The sequence below is a fragment of the Drosophila melanogaster genome, chromosome X, assembly GCF_000001215.4.
Source record: "Drosophila melanogaster chromosome X".
Taxonomy (NCBI): domain Eukaryota; kingdom Metazoa; phylum Arthropoda; class Insecta; order Diptera; family Drosophilidae; genus Drosophila; species Drosophila melanogaster.
Window position 1 is genome coordinate 16019441 of NC_004354.4, and position 14636 is coordinate 16034076.

Sequence of the window (14636 nt, forward strand, 5' to 3'; positions counted from 1 at the left end):
AAGAATCCAGTGCAGAAGAGAAAATAAAAAAATAAAAGAGAATAAATGACAGAAGTGCCATGGACACTATCAACATCACTTTCTCAATCAAGTTCACAAGCAAAGAATATATTTTCGAGTCCGAGTTTAAATGAAGACAACATTTCTCAAGAAGATACAAGGACACCATCAATTTCTGTCCCGCAATCAATTGCAACAGCCAATAGTTTACTTACAGGTTCGAGTGCAGAAGAGCAAACAGCTCAAGAGGAGACATCGGAACTTTCAGAATCCTTACCTCAATTAACAACAGAAGAAAGCAGTTCATTTCAAGAATCCAGTGCAAAGGAAAATCATATGACAGAAGTGCCATGGACACTATCAACATCACTTTCTAAATCAAGTTCAAAAACAAAGAATATATTTTCGAGTCTGAGTGTAAATGAAGACAACATTTCTCAAGAAGATACAAGGACACTACCAATTTCTGTCCCGCAATCAAGTACAACAGCAAATAGATTACTTACAGGTTCGATTGCAGAAGAGCAAACAGCTCAAGAGGAGACATCGGAACATTCAAAATCCTTACCTCAATTAACAACAGAAGAGAGCAGTTCATTTCAAGAATCCAGTGCAGAAGAACATCAAACGACAGAAGTGCCATGGACACTATCAACATCACTTTCTCAATCAAGTTCAGAAGCAAAGAATATATTTTCGAGTCAAAGTGTAAATGAAGACAACATTTCTCAAGAAGATACAAGGACACCATCAATATCTGTCCCACAATCAAGTACAACAGCAAATAGATTACTTACAGGTTCGAGTGCAGAAGAGCCAACAGCTCAAGAGGAGACATCGGAACTTTCAAAATCCTTACCTCAATTAACAACAGAAGAGAGCAGTTCATTTCAAGAATCCAGTGCAGAAGAACATCAAACGACAGAAGTGCCATGGACACTATCAACATCACTTTCTCAATCAAGTTCAGAAGCAAAGAATATATTTTCGAGTCAAAGTGTAAATGAAGACAACATTTCTCAAGAAGATACAAGGACACTACCAATTTCTGTCCCACAATCAAGTACAACAGCAAATAGATTACTTACAGGTTCGATTGCAGAAGAGCAAACAGCTCAAGAGGAGACATCGGAACATTCAAAATCCTTACCTCAATTAACAACAGAAGAGAGCAGTTCATTTCAAGAATCCAGTGCAGAAGAACATCAAACGACAGAAGTGCCATGGACACTATCAACATCACTTTCTCAATCAAGTTCAGAAGCAAAGAATATATTTTCGAGTCAAAGTGTAAATGAAGACAACATTTCTCAAGAAGATACAAGGACACCATCAATATCTGTCCCACAATCAAGTACAACAGCAAATAGATTACTTACAGGTTCGAGTGCAGAAGAGCCAACAGCTCAAGAGGAGACATCGGAACTTTCAAAATCCTTACCTCAATTAACAGCAGAAGAGAGCAGTTCATTTCAAGAATCCAGTGCAGAAGAAAATCAAATGACAGAAGTGCCATGGACACTATCAACATCACTTTCCCAATCAAGTTCAAAAACAAAGAATATATTTTCGAGTCAAAGTGTAAATGAAGACAACATTTCTCAAGAAGATACAAGGACACCATCAATATCTGTCCCACAATCAAGTACAACAGCAAATAGATTACTTACAGGTTCGAGTGCAGAAGAGCCAACAGCTCAAGAGGAGACATCGGAACTTTCAAAATCCTTACCTCAATTAACAACAGAAGAGAGCAGTTCATTTCAAGAATCCAGTGCAGAAGAAAATCAAATGACAGAAGTGCCATGGACACTATCAACATCACTTTCCCAATCAAGTTCAAAAACAAAGAATATATTTTCGAGTCAAAGTGTAAATGAAGACAACATTTCTCAAGAAGATACAAGGACACCATCAATATCTGTCCCACAATCAAGTACAACAGCAAATAGATTACTTACAGGTTCGGGTGCAGAAGAGCCAACAGCTCAAGAGGAGACATCGGAACTTTCAAAATCCTTACCTCAATTAACAACAGAAGAGAGCAGTTCATTTCAAGAATCCAGTGCAGAAGAAAATCAAATGACAGAAGTGCCATGGACACTATCAACATCACTTTCTCAATCAAGTTCAGAAGCAAAGAATATATTTTCGAGTCAGAGTGTAAATGATGACAAAACTTCTCAAGAAGATACAAGGACACCATCAATTTCTGTCCCACAATCAAGTACAACAGCAAATAGATTACTTACAGGTTCGAGTGCAGAAGAGCCAACAGCTCAAGAGGAGACATCGGAACATTCAAAATCCTTACCTCAATTAACAACAGAAGAGAGCAGTTCATTTCAAGAATCCAGTGCAGAAGAACATCAAACGACAGAAGTGCCATGGACACTATCAACATCACCTTCTCAATCAAGTTCAAAAACAAAGAATATATTTTCGAGTCAAAGTGTAAATGAAGACAAAATTTCTCAAGAAGATACAAGGACACTATCAATTTCTGTCTCACAATCAAGTACAACAGCAAATAGATTACTTACAGGTTCGATTGCAGAAGAGCAAACAGCTCAAGAGGAGACATCGGAACTTTCAAAATCCTTACCTCAATTAACAACAGAAGAAAGCAGTTCATTTCAAAAATCCAGTGCAGAAGAAAATCAAATGACAGAAGTGCCATGGACACTATCAACATCACTTTCTCAATCAAGTTCAGAAGCAAAGAATATATTTTCGAGTCAGAGTGTAAATGATGACAAAACTTCTCAAGAAGATACAAGGACACCATCAATTTCTGTCCCACAATCAAGTACAACAGCCAATAGCTTACTTACAGGTTCGAGTGCAGAAGAGCAAACAGCTCAAGAGGAGACATCGGAACTTTCAAAATCCTTACCTCAATTAACAACAGAAGAAAGCAGTTCATTTCAAAAATCCAGTGCAGAAGAACATCAAACGACAGAAGTGCCATGGACACTATCAACATCACCTTCTCAATCAAGTTCAAAAACAAAGAATATATTTTCGAGTCAAAGTGTAAATGAAGACAAAATTTCTCAAGAAGATACAAGGACACTATCAATTTCTGTCTCACAATCAAGTACAACAGCAAATAGATTACTTACAGGTTCGATTGCAGAAGAGCAAACAGCTCAAGAGGAGACATCGGAACTTTCAAAATCCTTACCTCAATTAACAACAGAAGAAAGCAGTTCATTTCAAAAATCCAGTGCAGAAGAAAATCAAATGACAGAAGTGCCATGGACACTATCAACATCACTTTCTCAATCAAGTTCAGAAGCAAAGAATATATTTTCGAGTCAGATTGTAAATGAAGACAAAACTTCTCAAGAAGATACAAGGACACCATCAATATCTGTCCCACAATCAAGTACAACAGCCAATAGTTTACTTACAGGTTCGAGTGCAGAAGAGCAAACAGCTCAAGAGGAGACATCGGAACTTTCAAAATCCTTACCTCAATTAACAACAGAAGAAAGCAGTTCATTTCAAAAATCCAGTGCAGAAGAAAATCAAATGACCGAAGTGCCATGGACAGTATCAACATCACTTTCTCAATCAAGTTCAAAAACAAAGAATATATTTTCGAGTCAGAGTGTAAATGAAGACAAAACTTCTCAAGAAGATACAAGGACACTTTCAATTTCTGTCCCACAATCAATTGCAACAGCCAATAGTTTACTTACAGGTTCGAGTGCAGAAGAGCAAACAGCTCAAGAGGAGACATCGGAAGATTCAAAATCCTTACCTCAATTAACAACAGAAGAGAGCAGTTCATTTCAAGAATCCAGTGCAGAAGAAAATCAAACGACAGAAGTGCCATGGACACTATCAACATCACTTTCCCAATCAAGTTCAAAAACAAAGAATATATTTTCGAGTCAAAGTGTAAATGAAGACAACATTTCTCAAGAAGATACAAGGACACCATCAATATCTGTCCCACAATCAAGTACAACAGCAAATAGATTACTTACAGGTTCGAGTGCAGAAGAGCCAACAGCTCAAGAGGAGACATCGGAACTTTCAAAATCCTTACCTCAATTAACAACAGAAGAGAGCAGTTCATTTCAAAAATCCAGTGCAGAAGAAAATCAAATGACAGAAGTGCCATGGACACTATCAACATCACTTTCTCAATCAAGTTCAGAAGCAAAGAATATATTTTCGAGTCAGATTGTAAATGAAGACAAAACTTCTCAAGAAGATACAAGGACACCATCAATATCTGTCCCACAATCAAGTACAACAGCCAATAGTTTACTTACAGGTTCGAGTGCAGAAGAGCAAACAGCTCAAGAGGAGACATCGGAACTTTCAAAATCCTTACCTCAATTAACAACAGAAGAGAGCAGTTCATTTCAAGAATCCAGTGCAGAAGAAAATCAAACGACAGAAGTGCCATGGACAGTTTTAACATCACTTTCTCAATCAAGTTCAAAAACAAAGAATATATTTTCGAGTCAGAGTGTAAATGAAGACAAAACTTCTCAAGAAGATACAAGGACACTACCAATTTCTGTCCCACAATCAATTGCAACAGCCAATAGTTTACTTACAGGTTCGAGTGCAGAAGAGCAAACAGCTCAAGAGGAGACATCGGAACTTTCAAAATCCTTACCTCAATTAACAACAGAAGAGAGCAGTTCATTTCAAGAATCCAGTGCAGAAGAAAATCAAATGACCGAAGTGCCATGGACAGTATCAACATCACTTTCTCAATCAAGATCAAAAACAAAGAATATATTTTCGAGTCAGAGTGTAAATGAAGACAAAACTTCTCAAGAAGATACAAGGACACTTTCAATTTCTGTCCCACAATCAATTGCAACAGCCAATAGTTTACTTACAGGTTCGAGTGCAGAAGAGCAAACAGCTCAAGAGGAGACATCGGAACTTTCAAAATCCTTACCTCAATTAACAACAGAAGAGAGCAGTTCATTTCAAGAATCCAGTGCAGAAGAAAATCAAATGACCGAAGTGCCATGGACAGTATCAACATCACTTTCTCAATCAAGATCAAAAACAAAGAATATATTTTCGAGTCAGAGTGTAAATGAAGACAAAACTTCTCAAGAAGATACAAGGACACCATCAATTTCTGTCCCACAATCAATTGCAACAGCCAATAGTTTACTTACAGGTTCGAGTGCAGAAGAGCAAACAGCTCAAGAGGAGACATCGGAACTTTCAAAATCCTTACCTCAATTAACAAGAGAAGAGAGCAGTTCATTTCAAAAATCCAGTGCAGAAGAACATCAAACGACAGAAGTGCCATGGACACTATCAATATCACTTTCTCAATCAAGTTTACAAGCAAAGAATATATTTTCGAGTCCGAGTTTAAATGAAGACAACATTTCTCAAGAAGATACAAGGACACTACCAATTTCTGTCCCACAATCAATTGCAACAGCCCATAGTTTACTTACAGGTTCGAGTGCAGAAGAGCAAACAGCTCAAGAGGAGACATCGGAACATTCAAAATCCTTACCTCAATTAACAACAGAAGAGAGCAGTTCATTTCTAGAATCCAGTGCAGAAGAAAATCAAACGACTGAAGTGCCATGGACACTATCAACATCACCTTCTCAATCAAGTTCAAAAACCAAGAATATATTTTCGAGTCAGAGTGTAAATGAAGACAAAACTTCTCAAGAAGATACAAGGACACTACCAATTTCTGTCCCACAATCAATTGCAACAACCAATAGTTTACTTACAGGTTCGAGTGCAGAAGAGCAAACAGCTCAAGAGGAGACATCGGAACATTCAAAATCCTTACCTCAATTAACAACAGAAGAGAGCAGTTCATTTCTAGAATCCAGTGCAGAAGAAAATCAAACGACAGAAGTGCCATGGACACTATCAACATCACTTTCTCAATCAAGTTTACAAGCAAAGAATATATTTTCGAGTCCGAGTTTAAATGAAGACAACATTTCTCAAGAAGATACAAGGACACTACCAATTTCTGTCCCACAATCAATTGCAACAGCCAATAGTTTACTTACAGGTTCGAGTGCAGAAGAGCAAACAGCTCAAGAGGAGACATCGGAACATTCAAAATCCTTACCTCAATTAACAACAGAAGAGAGCAGTTCATTTCAAGAATCCAGTGCAGAAGAAAATCAAACGACAGAAGTGCCATGGACACTATCAACATCACTTTCTCAATCAAGTTCACAAGCAAAGAATATATTTTCGAGTCAGAGTTTAAATGAAGACAAAACTTCTCAAGAAGATACAAGGACACCATCAATTTCTGTCCCACAATCAATTGCAACAGCCCATAGTTTACTTACAGGTTCGAGTGCAGAAGAGCAAACAGCTCAAGAGGAGACATCGGAACATTCAAAATCCTTACCTCAATTAACAACAGAAGAGAGCAGTTCATTTCTAGAATCCAGTGCAGAAGAAAATCAAACGACTGAAGTGCCATGGACACTATCAACATCACCTTCTCAATCAAGTTCAAAAACCAAGAATATATTTTCGAGTCAGAGTGTAAATGAAGACAAAACTTCTCAAGAAGATACAAGGACACTACCAATTTCTGTCCCACAATCAATTGCAACAACCAATAGTTTACTTACAGGTTCGAGTGCAGAAGAGCAAACAGCTCAAGAGGAGACATCGGAACATTCAAAATCCTTACCTCAATTAACAACAGAAGAGAGCAGTTCATTTCTAGAATCCAGTGCAGAAGAAAATCAAACGACTGAAGTGCCATGGACACTATCAACATCACCTTCTCAATCAAGTTCAAAAACCAAGAATATATTTTCGAGTCAGAGTGTAAATGAAGACAAAACTTCTCAAGAAGATACAAGGACACTACCAATTTCTGTCCCACAATCAATTGCAACAGCCAATAGTTTACTTACAGGTTCGAGTGCAGAAGAGCAAACAGCTCAAGAGGAGACATCTAAACATTCAAAATCCTTACCTCAATTAACAACAGAAGAGAGCAGTTCATTTCAAGAATCCAGTGCAGAAGAAAATCAAACGACAGAAGTGCCATGGACACTATCAACATCACCTTCTCAATCAAGTTCAAAAACCAAGAATATATTTTCGAGTCAGAGTGTAAATGAAGACAAAACTTCTCAAGAAGATACAAGGACACTACCAATTTCTGTCCCACAATCAATTGCAACAACCAATAGTTTACTTACAGGTTCGAGTGCAGAAGAGCAAACAGCTCAAGAGGAGACATCGGAACATTCAAAATCCTTACCTCAATTAACAACAGAAGAGAGCAGTTCATTTCTAGAATCCAGTGCAGAAGAAAATCAAACGACAGAAGTGCCATGGACACTATCAACATCACTTTCTCAATCAAGTTTACAAGCAAAGAATATATTTTCGAGTCCGAGTTTAAATGAAGACAACATTTCTCAAGAAGATACAAGGACACTACCAATTTCTGTCCCACAATCAATTGCAACAGCCAATAGTTTACTTACAGGTTCGAGTGCAGAAGAGCAAACAGCTCAAGAGGAGACATCGGAACATTCAAAATCCTTACCTCAATTAACAACAGAAGAGAGCAGTTCATTTCAAGAATCCAGTGCAGAAGAAAATCAAACGACAGAAGTGCCATGGACACTATCAACATCACTTTCTCAATCAAGTTCACAAGCAAAGAATATATTTTCGAGTCAGAGTTTAAATGAAGACAACATTTCTCAAGAAGATACAAGGACACCATCAATTTCTGTCCCACAATCAATTGCAACAGCCAATAGTTTACTTACAGGTTCGAGTGCAGAAGAGCAAACAGCTCAAGAGGAGACATCGGAACATTCAAAATCCTTACCTCAATTAACAACAGAAGAGAGCAGTTCATTTCAAAAATCCAGTGCAGAAGAAAATCAAATGACAGAAGTGCCATGGACACTATCAACATCACTTTCTCAATCAAGTTCACAAGCAAAGAATATATTTTCGAGTCAGAGTTTAAATGAAGACAACATTTCTCAAGAAGATACAAGGACACCATCAATTTCTGTCCCACAATCAATTGCAACAGCCAATAGTTTACTTACAGGTTCGAGTGCAGAAGAGCAAACAGCTCAAGAGGAGACATCGGAACATTCAAAATCCTTACCTCAATTAACAACAGAAGAGAGCAGTTCATTTCAAGAATCCAGTGCAGAAGAAAATCAAACGACAGAAGTGCCATGGACACTATCAACATCACCTTCTCAATCAAGTTCAAAAACCAAGAATATATTTTCGAGTCAGAGTGTAAATGAAGACAAAACTTCTCAAGAAGATACAAGGACACTACCAATTTCTGTCCCACAATCAATTGCAACAACCAATAGTTTACTTACAGGTTCGAGTGCAGAAGAGCAAACAGCTCAAGAGGAGACATCGGAACATTCAAAACCCTTACCTCAATTAACAACAGAAGAGAGCAGTTCATTTCTAGAATCCAGTGCAGAAGAAAATCAAACGACAGAAGTGCCATGGACACTATCAACATCACTTTCTCAATCAAGTTTACAAGGAAAGAATATATTTTCGAGTCCGAGTTTAAATGAAGACAACATTTCTCAAGAAGATACAAGGACACTACCAATTTCTGTCCCACAATCAATTGCAACAGCCAATAGTTTACTTACAGGTTCGAGTGCAGAAGAGCAAACAGCTCAAGAGGAGACATCGGAACATTCAAAATCCTTACCTCAATTAACAACAGAAGAGAGCAGTTCATTTCAAGAATCCAGTGCAGAAGAAAATCAAATGACAGAAGTGCCATGGACACTATCAACATCACTTTCTCAATCAAGTTCAAAAACAAAGAATATATTTTCGAGTCAGAGTGTAAATGAAGACAAAACTTCTCAAGAAGATACAAGGACACTATCAATTTCTGTCCCACAATCAATTGCAACAGCCAATAGTTTACTTACAGGTTCGAGTGCAGAAGAGCAAACAGCTCAAGAGGAGACATCGGAAGATTCAAAATCCTTACCTCAATTAACAACAGAAGAGAGCAGTTCATTTCAAAAATCCAGTGCAGAAGAAAATCAAATGACAGAAGTGCCATGGACACTATCAACATCACTTTCTCAATCAAGTTCACAAGCAAAGAATATATTTTCGAGTCCGAGTTCAAATGAAGACAACATTTCTCAAGAAGATACAAGGACACTACCAATTTCTGTCCCACAATCAATTGCAACAGCCAATAGTTTACTTACAGGTTCGAGTGCAGAAGAGCAAACAGCTCAAGAGGAGACATCGGAACATTCAAAATCCTTACCTCAATTAACAACAGAAGAGAGCAGTTCATTTCAAGAATCCAGTGCAGAAGAAAATCAAATGACAGAAGTGCCATGGACAGTTTTAACATCACTTTCTCAATCAAGTTCAATAACAAAGAATATATTTTCGAGTCAAAGTGTAAATGAAGACAAAACTTCTCAAGAAGATACAAGGACACTATCAATTTCTGTCCCACAATCAATTGCAACAGCCAATAGTTTACTTACAGGTTCGAGTGCAGAAGAGCAAACAGCTCAAGAGGAGACATCGGAACTTTCAAACTCCTTACCTCAATTAACAACAGAAGAAAGCAGTTCATTTCAAAAATCCAGTGCAGAAGAAAATCAAATGACAGAAGTGCCATGGACACTATCAACATCACTTTCTCAATCAAGTTCACAAGCAAAGAATATATTTTCGAGTCAGAGTTTAAATGAAGACAACATTTCTCAAGAAGATACAAGGACACCATCAATTTCTGTCCCACAATCAATTGCAACAGCCAATAGTTTACTTACAGGTTCGAGTGCAGAAGAGCAAACAGCTCAAGAGGAGACATCGGAACATTCAAAATCCTTACCTCAATTAACAACAGAAGAGAGCAGTTCATTTCAAAAATCCAGTGCAGAAGAAAATCAAATGACAGAAGTGCCATGGACACTATCAACATCACTTTCTCAATCAAGTTCACAAGCAAAGAATATATTTTCGAGTCAGAGTTTAAATGAAGACAACATTTCTCAAGAAGATACAAGGACACCATCAATTTCTGTCCCACAATCAATTGCAACAGCCAATAGTTTACTTACAGGTTCGAGTGCAGAAGAGCAAACAGCTCAAGAGGAGACATCGGAACATTCAAAATCCTTAGCTCAATTAACAACAGAAGAGAGCAGTTCATTTCAAGAATCCAGTGCAGAAGAAAATCAAACGACAGAAGTGCCATGGACACTATCAACATCACCTTCTCAATCAAGTTCAAAAACCAAGAATATATTTTCGAGTCAGAGTGTAAATGAAGACAAAACTTCTCAAGAAGATACAAGGACACTACCAATTTCTGTCCCACAATCAATTGCAACAACCAATAGTTTACTTACAGGTTCGAGTGCAGAAGAGCAAACAGCTCAAGAGGAGACATCGGAACATTCAAAATCCTTACCTCAATTAACAACAGAAGAGAGCAGTTCATTTCAAGAATCCAGCGCAGAAGAAAATCAAATGACAGAAGTGCCATGGACACTATCAACATCACTTTCTCAATCAAGTTTACAAGCAAAGAATATATTTTCGAGTCCGAATTTAAATGAAGACAACATTTCTCAAGAAGATACAAGGACACTACCAATTTCTGTCCCACAATCAATTGCAACAGCCAATAGTTTACTTACAGGTTCGAGTGCAGAAGAGCAAACAGCTCAAGAGGAGACATCGGAACATTCAAAATCCTTACCTCAATTAACAACAGAAGAGAGCAGTTCATTTCAAAAATCCAGTGCAGAAGAAAATCAAATGACAGAAGTGCCATGGACACTATCAACATCACTTTCTCAATCAAGTTCAGAACCAAAGAATATATTTTCGAGTCAGAGTTTAAATGAAGACAACATTTCTCAAGAAGATACAAGGACACCATCAATATCTGTCTCACAATCAAGTACAACAGCAAATAGATTACTTACAGGTTCGATTGCAGAAGAGCAAACAGCTCAAGAGGAGACATCGGAACATTCAAAATCCTTACCTCAATTAACAACAGAAGAGAGCAGTTCATTTCAAGAATCCAGTGCAGAAGAAAATCAAACGACAGAAGTGCCATGGACACTATCAACATCACCTTCTCAATCAAGTTCAAAAACAAAGAATATATTTTCGAGTCCGAGTTTAAATGAAGACAACATTTCTCAAGAAGATACAAGGACACTACCAATTTCTGTCCCACAATCAATTGCAACAGCCAATAGTTTACTTACAGGTTCAAGTGCAGAAGAGCAAACAGCTCAAGAGGAGACATCGGAACATTCAAAATCCTTACCTCAATTAACAACAGAAGAGAGCAGTTCATTTCAAGAATCCAGTGCAGAAGAAAATCAAATGACAGAAGTGCCATGGACACTATCAACATCACTTTCTCAATCAAGTTCAGAACCAAAGAATATATTTTCGAGTCAGAGTTTAAATGAAGACAACATTTCTCAAGAAGATACAAGGACACTACCAATTTCTGTCCCACAATCAATTGCAACAGCCAATAGTTTACTTACAGGTTCGAGTGCAGAAGAGCAAACAGCTCAAGAGGAGACATCGGAACATTCAAAATCCTTACCTCAATTAACAACAGAAGAGAGCAGTTCATTTCAAGAATCCAGTGCAGAAGAAAATCAAACGACAGAAGTGCCATGGACACTATCAACATCACCTTCTCAATCAAGTTCAAAAACAAAGAATATATTTTCGAGTCCGAGTTTAAATGAAGACAACATTTCTCAAGAAGATACAAGGACACTACCAATTTCTGTCCCACAATCAATTGCAACAGCCAATAGTTTACTTACAGGTTCGAGTGCTGAAGAGCAAACAGCTCAAGAGGAGACATCGGAACGTTCAAAATCCTTACCTCAATTAACAACAGAAGAGAGCAGTTCATTTCAAGAATCCAGTGCAGAAGAAAATCAAACGACGAAGTGCCATGGACACTATCAAAATCACCTTCTCAATCAAGTTCAAAAACAAAGAATATATTTTCGAGTCAAAGTGTAAATGAAGACAAAACTTCTCAAGAAGATACAAGGACACTATCAATTTCTGTCCCACAATCAATTGCAACAACCAATAGTTTACTTACAGGTTCGAGTGCAGAAGAGCAAACAGCTCAAGAGGAGACATCGGAAGATTCAAAATCCTTACCTCAATTAACAACAGAAGAGAGCAGTTCATTTCAAGAATCCAGTGCAGAAGAAAATCAAACGACAGAAGTGCCATGGACACCATCAACATCACCTTCTCAATCAAGTTCAAAAACAAAGAATATATTTTCGAGTCAAAGTGTAAATGAAGACAAAACTTCTCAAGAAGATACAAGGACACTATCAATTTCTGTCCCACAATCAATTGCAACAACCAATAGTTTACTTACAGGTTCGAGTGCAGAAGAGCAAACAGCTCAAGAGGAGACATCGGAACATTCAAAATCCTTACCTCAATTAACAACAGAAGAGAGCAGTTCATTTCAAGAATCCAGTGCAGAAGAAAATCAAATGACAGAAGTGCCATGGACACTATCAACATCACTTTCTCAATCAAGTTCAAAAACAAAGAATATATTTTCGAGTCAAAGTGTAAATGAAGACAAAACTTCTCAAGAAGATACAAGGACACTATCAATTTCTGTCCCACAATCAATTGCAACAACCAATAGTTTACTTACAGGTTCGAGTGCAGAAGAGCAAACAGCTCAAGAGGAGACATCGGAAGATTCAAAATCCTTACCTCAATTAACAACAGAAGAGAGCAGTTCATTTCAAGAATCCAGTGCAGAAGAAAATCAAACGACAGAAGTGCCATGGACACCATCAACATCACCTTCTCAATCAAGTTCAAAAACAAAGAATATATTTTCGAGTCAAAGTGTAAATGAAGACAAAACTTCTCAAGAAGATACAAGGACACTATCAATTTCTGTCCCACAATCAATTGCAACAACCAATAGTTTACTTACAGGTTCGAGTGCAGAAGAGCAAACAGCTCAAGAGGAGACATCGGAAGATTCAAAATCCTTACCTCAATTAACAACAGAAGAGAGCAGTTCATTTCAAAAATCCAGTGCAGAAGAAAATCAAATGACAGAAGTGCCATGGACACTATCAACATCACTTTCTCAATCAAGTTCAGAACCAAAGAATATATTTTCGAGTCAGAGTTTAAATGAAGACAACATTTCTCAAGAAGATACAAGGACACTATCAATTTCTGTCCCACAACCAATTGCAACAGCCAATAGTTTACTTACAGGTTCGAGTGCAGAAGAGCAAACAGCTCAAGAGGAGAGATCGGAACATTCAAAATCCTTACCTCAATTAACAACAGAAGAGAGCAGTTCATTTCAAGAATCCAGTGCAGAAGAAAATCAAATGACAGAAGTGCCATGGACACTATCAACATCACTTTCTCAATCAAGTTCAAAAACAAAGAATATATTTTCGAATCAGAGTGTAAATGAAGACAAAACTTCTCAAGAAGATACAAGGACACTATCAATTTCTGTCCCACAATCAATTGCAACAACCAATAGTTTACTTACAGGTTCGAGTGCAGAAGAGCAAACAGCTCAAGAGGAGACATCGGAACTTTCAAAATCCTTACCTCAATTAACAACAGAAGAAAGCAGTTCATTTCAAAAATCCAGTGCAGAAGAAAATCAAATGACAGAAGTGCCATGGACACTATCAACATCACTTTCTCAATCAAGTTCAGAACCAAAGAATATATTTTCGAGTCAGAGTTTAAATGAAGACAACATTTCTCAAGAAGATACAAGGACACTACCAATTTCTGTCCCACAATCAATTGCAACAGCCAATAGTTTACTTACAGGTTCGAGTGCAGAAGAGCAAACAGCTCAAGAGGAGACATCGGAACTTTCAAAATCCTTACCTCAATTAACAACAGAAGAGAGCAGTTCATTTCAAGAATCCAGTGCAGAAGAAAATCAAACGACAGAAGTGCCATGGACACTATCAACATCACTTTCTCAATCAAGTTCAAAAACAAAGAATATATTTTCGAGTCAGAGTGTAAATGAAGACAAAACTTCTCAAGAAGATACAAGGACACCATCAATATCTGTCCCACAATCAAGTGCAACAGCCAATAGATTACTTACAGGTTCGAGTGCAAAAGAGCAAACAGCTCAAGAGGAGACATCGGAACATTCAAAATCCTTACCTCAATTAACAACAGAAGAGAGCAGTTCATTTCAAGAATCCAGTGCAGAAGAAAATCAAACGACAGAAGTGCCATGGACACCATCAACATCACCTTCTCAATCAAGTTCAAAAACAAAGAATATATTTTCGAGTCAAAGTGTAAATGAAGAAAAAACTTCTCAAGAAGATACAAGGACACTATCAATTTCTGTCCCACAATCAATTGCAACAACCAATAGTTTACTTACAGGTTCGAGTGCAGAAGAGCAAACAGCTCAAGAGGAGACATCGGAAGATTCAAAATCCTTACCTCAATTAACAACAGAAGAGAGCAGTTCATTTCAAAAATCCAGTGCAGAAGAAAATCAAATGACAGAAGTGCCATGGACACTATCAACATCACTTTCTCAA

General features: G+C 37.6%; 1 protein-coding gene across 1 annotated transcript in view; it reads left to right on the top strand.

Moving 5' to 3' along the window:
• Muc14A (Mucin 14A) overlaps positions 1-14636 on the top strand; it is a 52609-nt gene that overhangs the window by 10327 nt on the left and 27646 nt on the right. The window contains exons 5-7 of the mRNA NM_167482.4: positions 200-10693; positions 10865-11984; positions 12050-14603. Of these exons, the coding sequence (NP_727928.3) occupies positions 200-10693; positions 10865-11984; positions 12050-14603 (14168 nt within the window). The remainder of the gene's footprint in view (positions 1-199; positions 10694-10864; positions 11985-12049; positions 14604-14636) is intronic.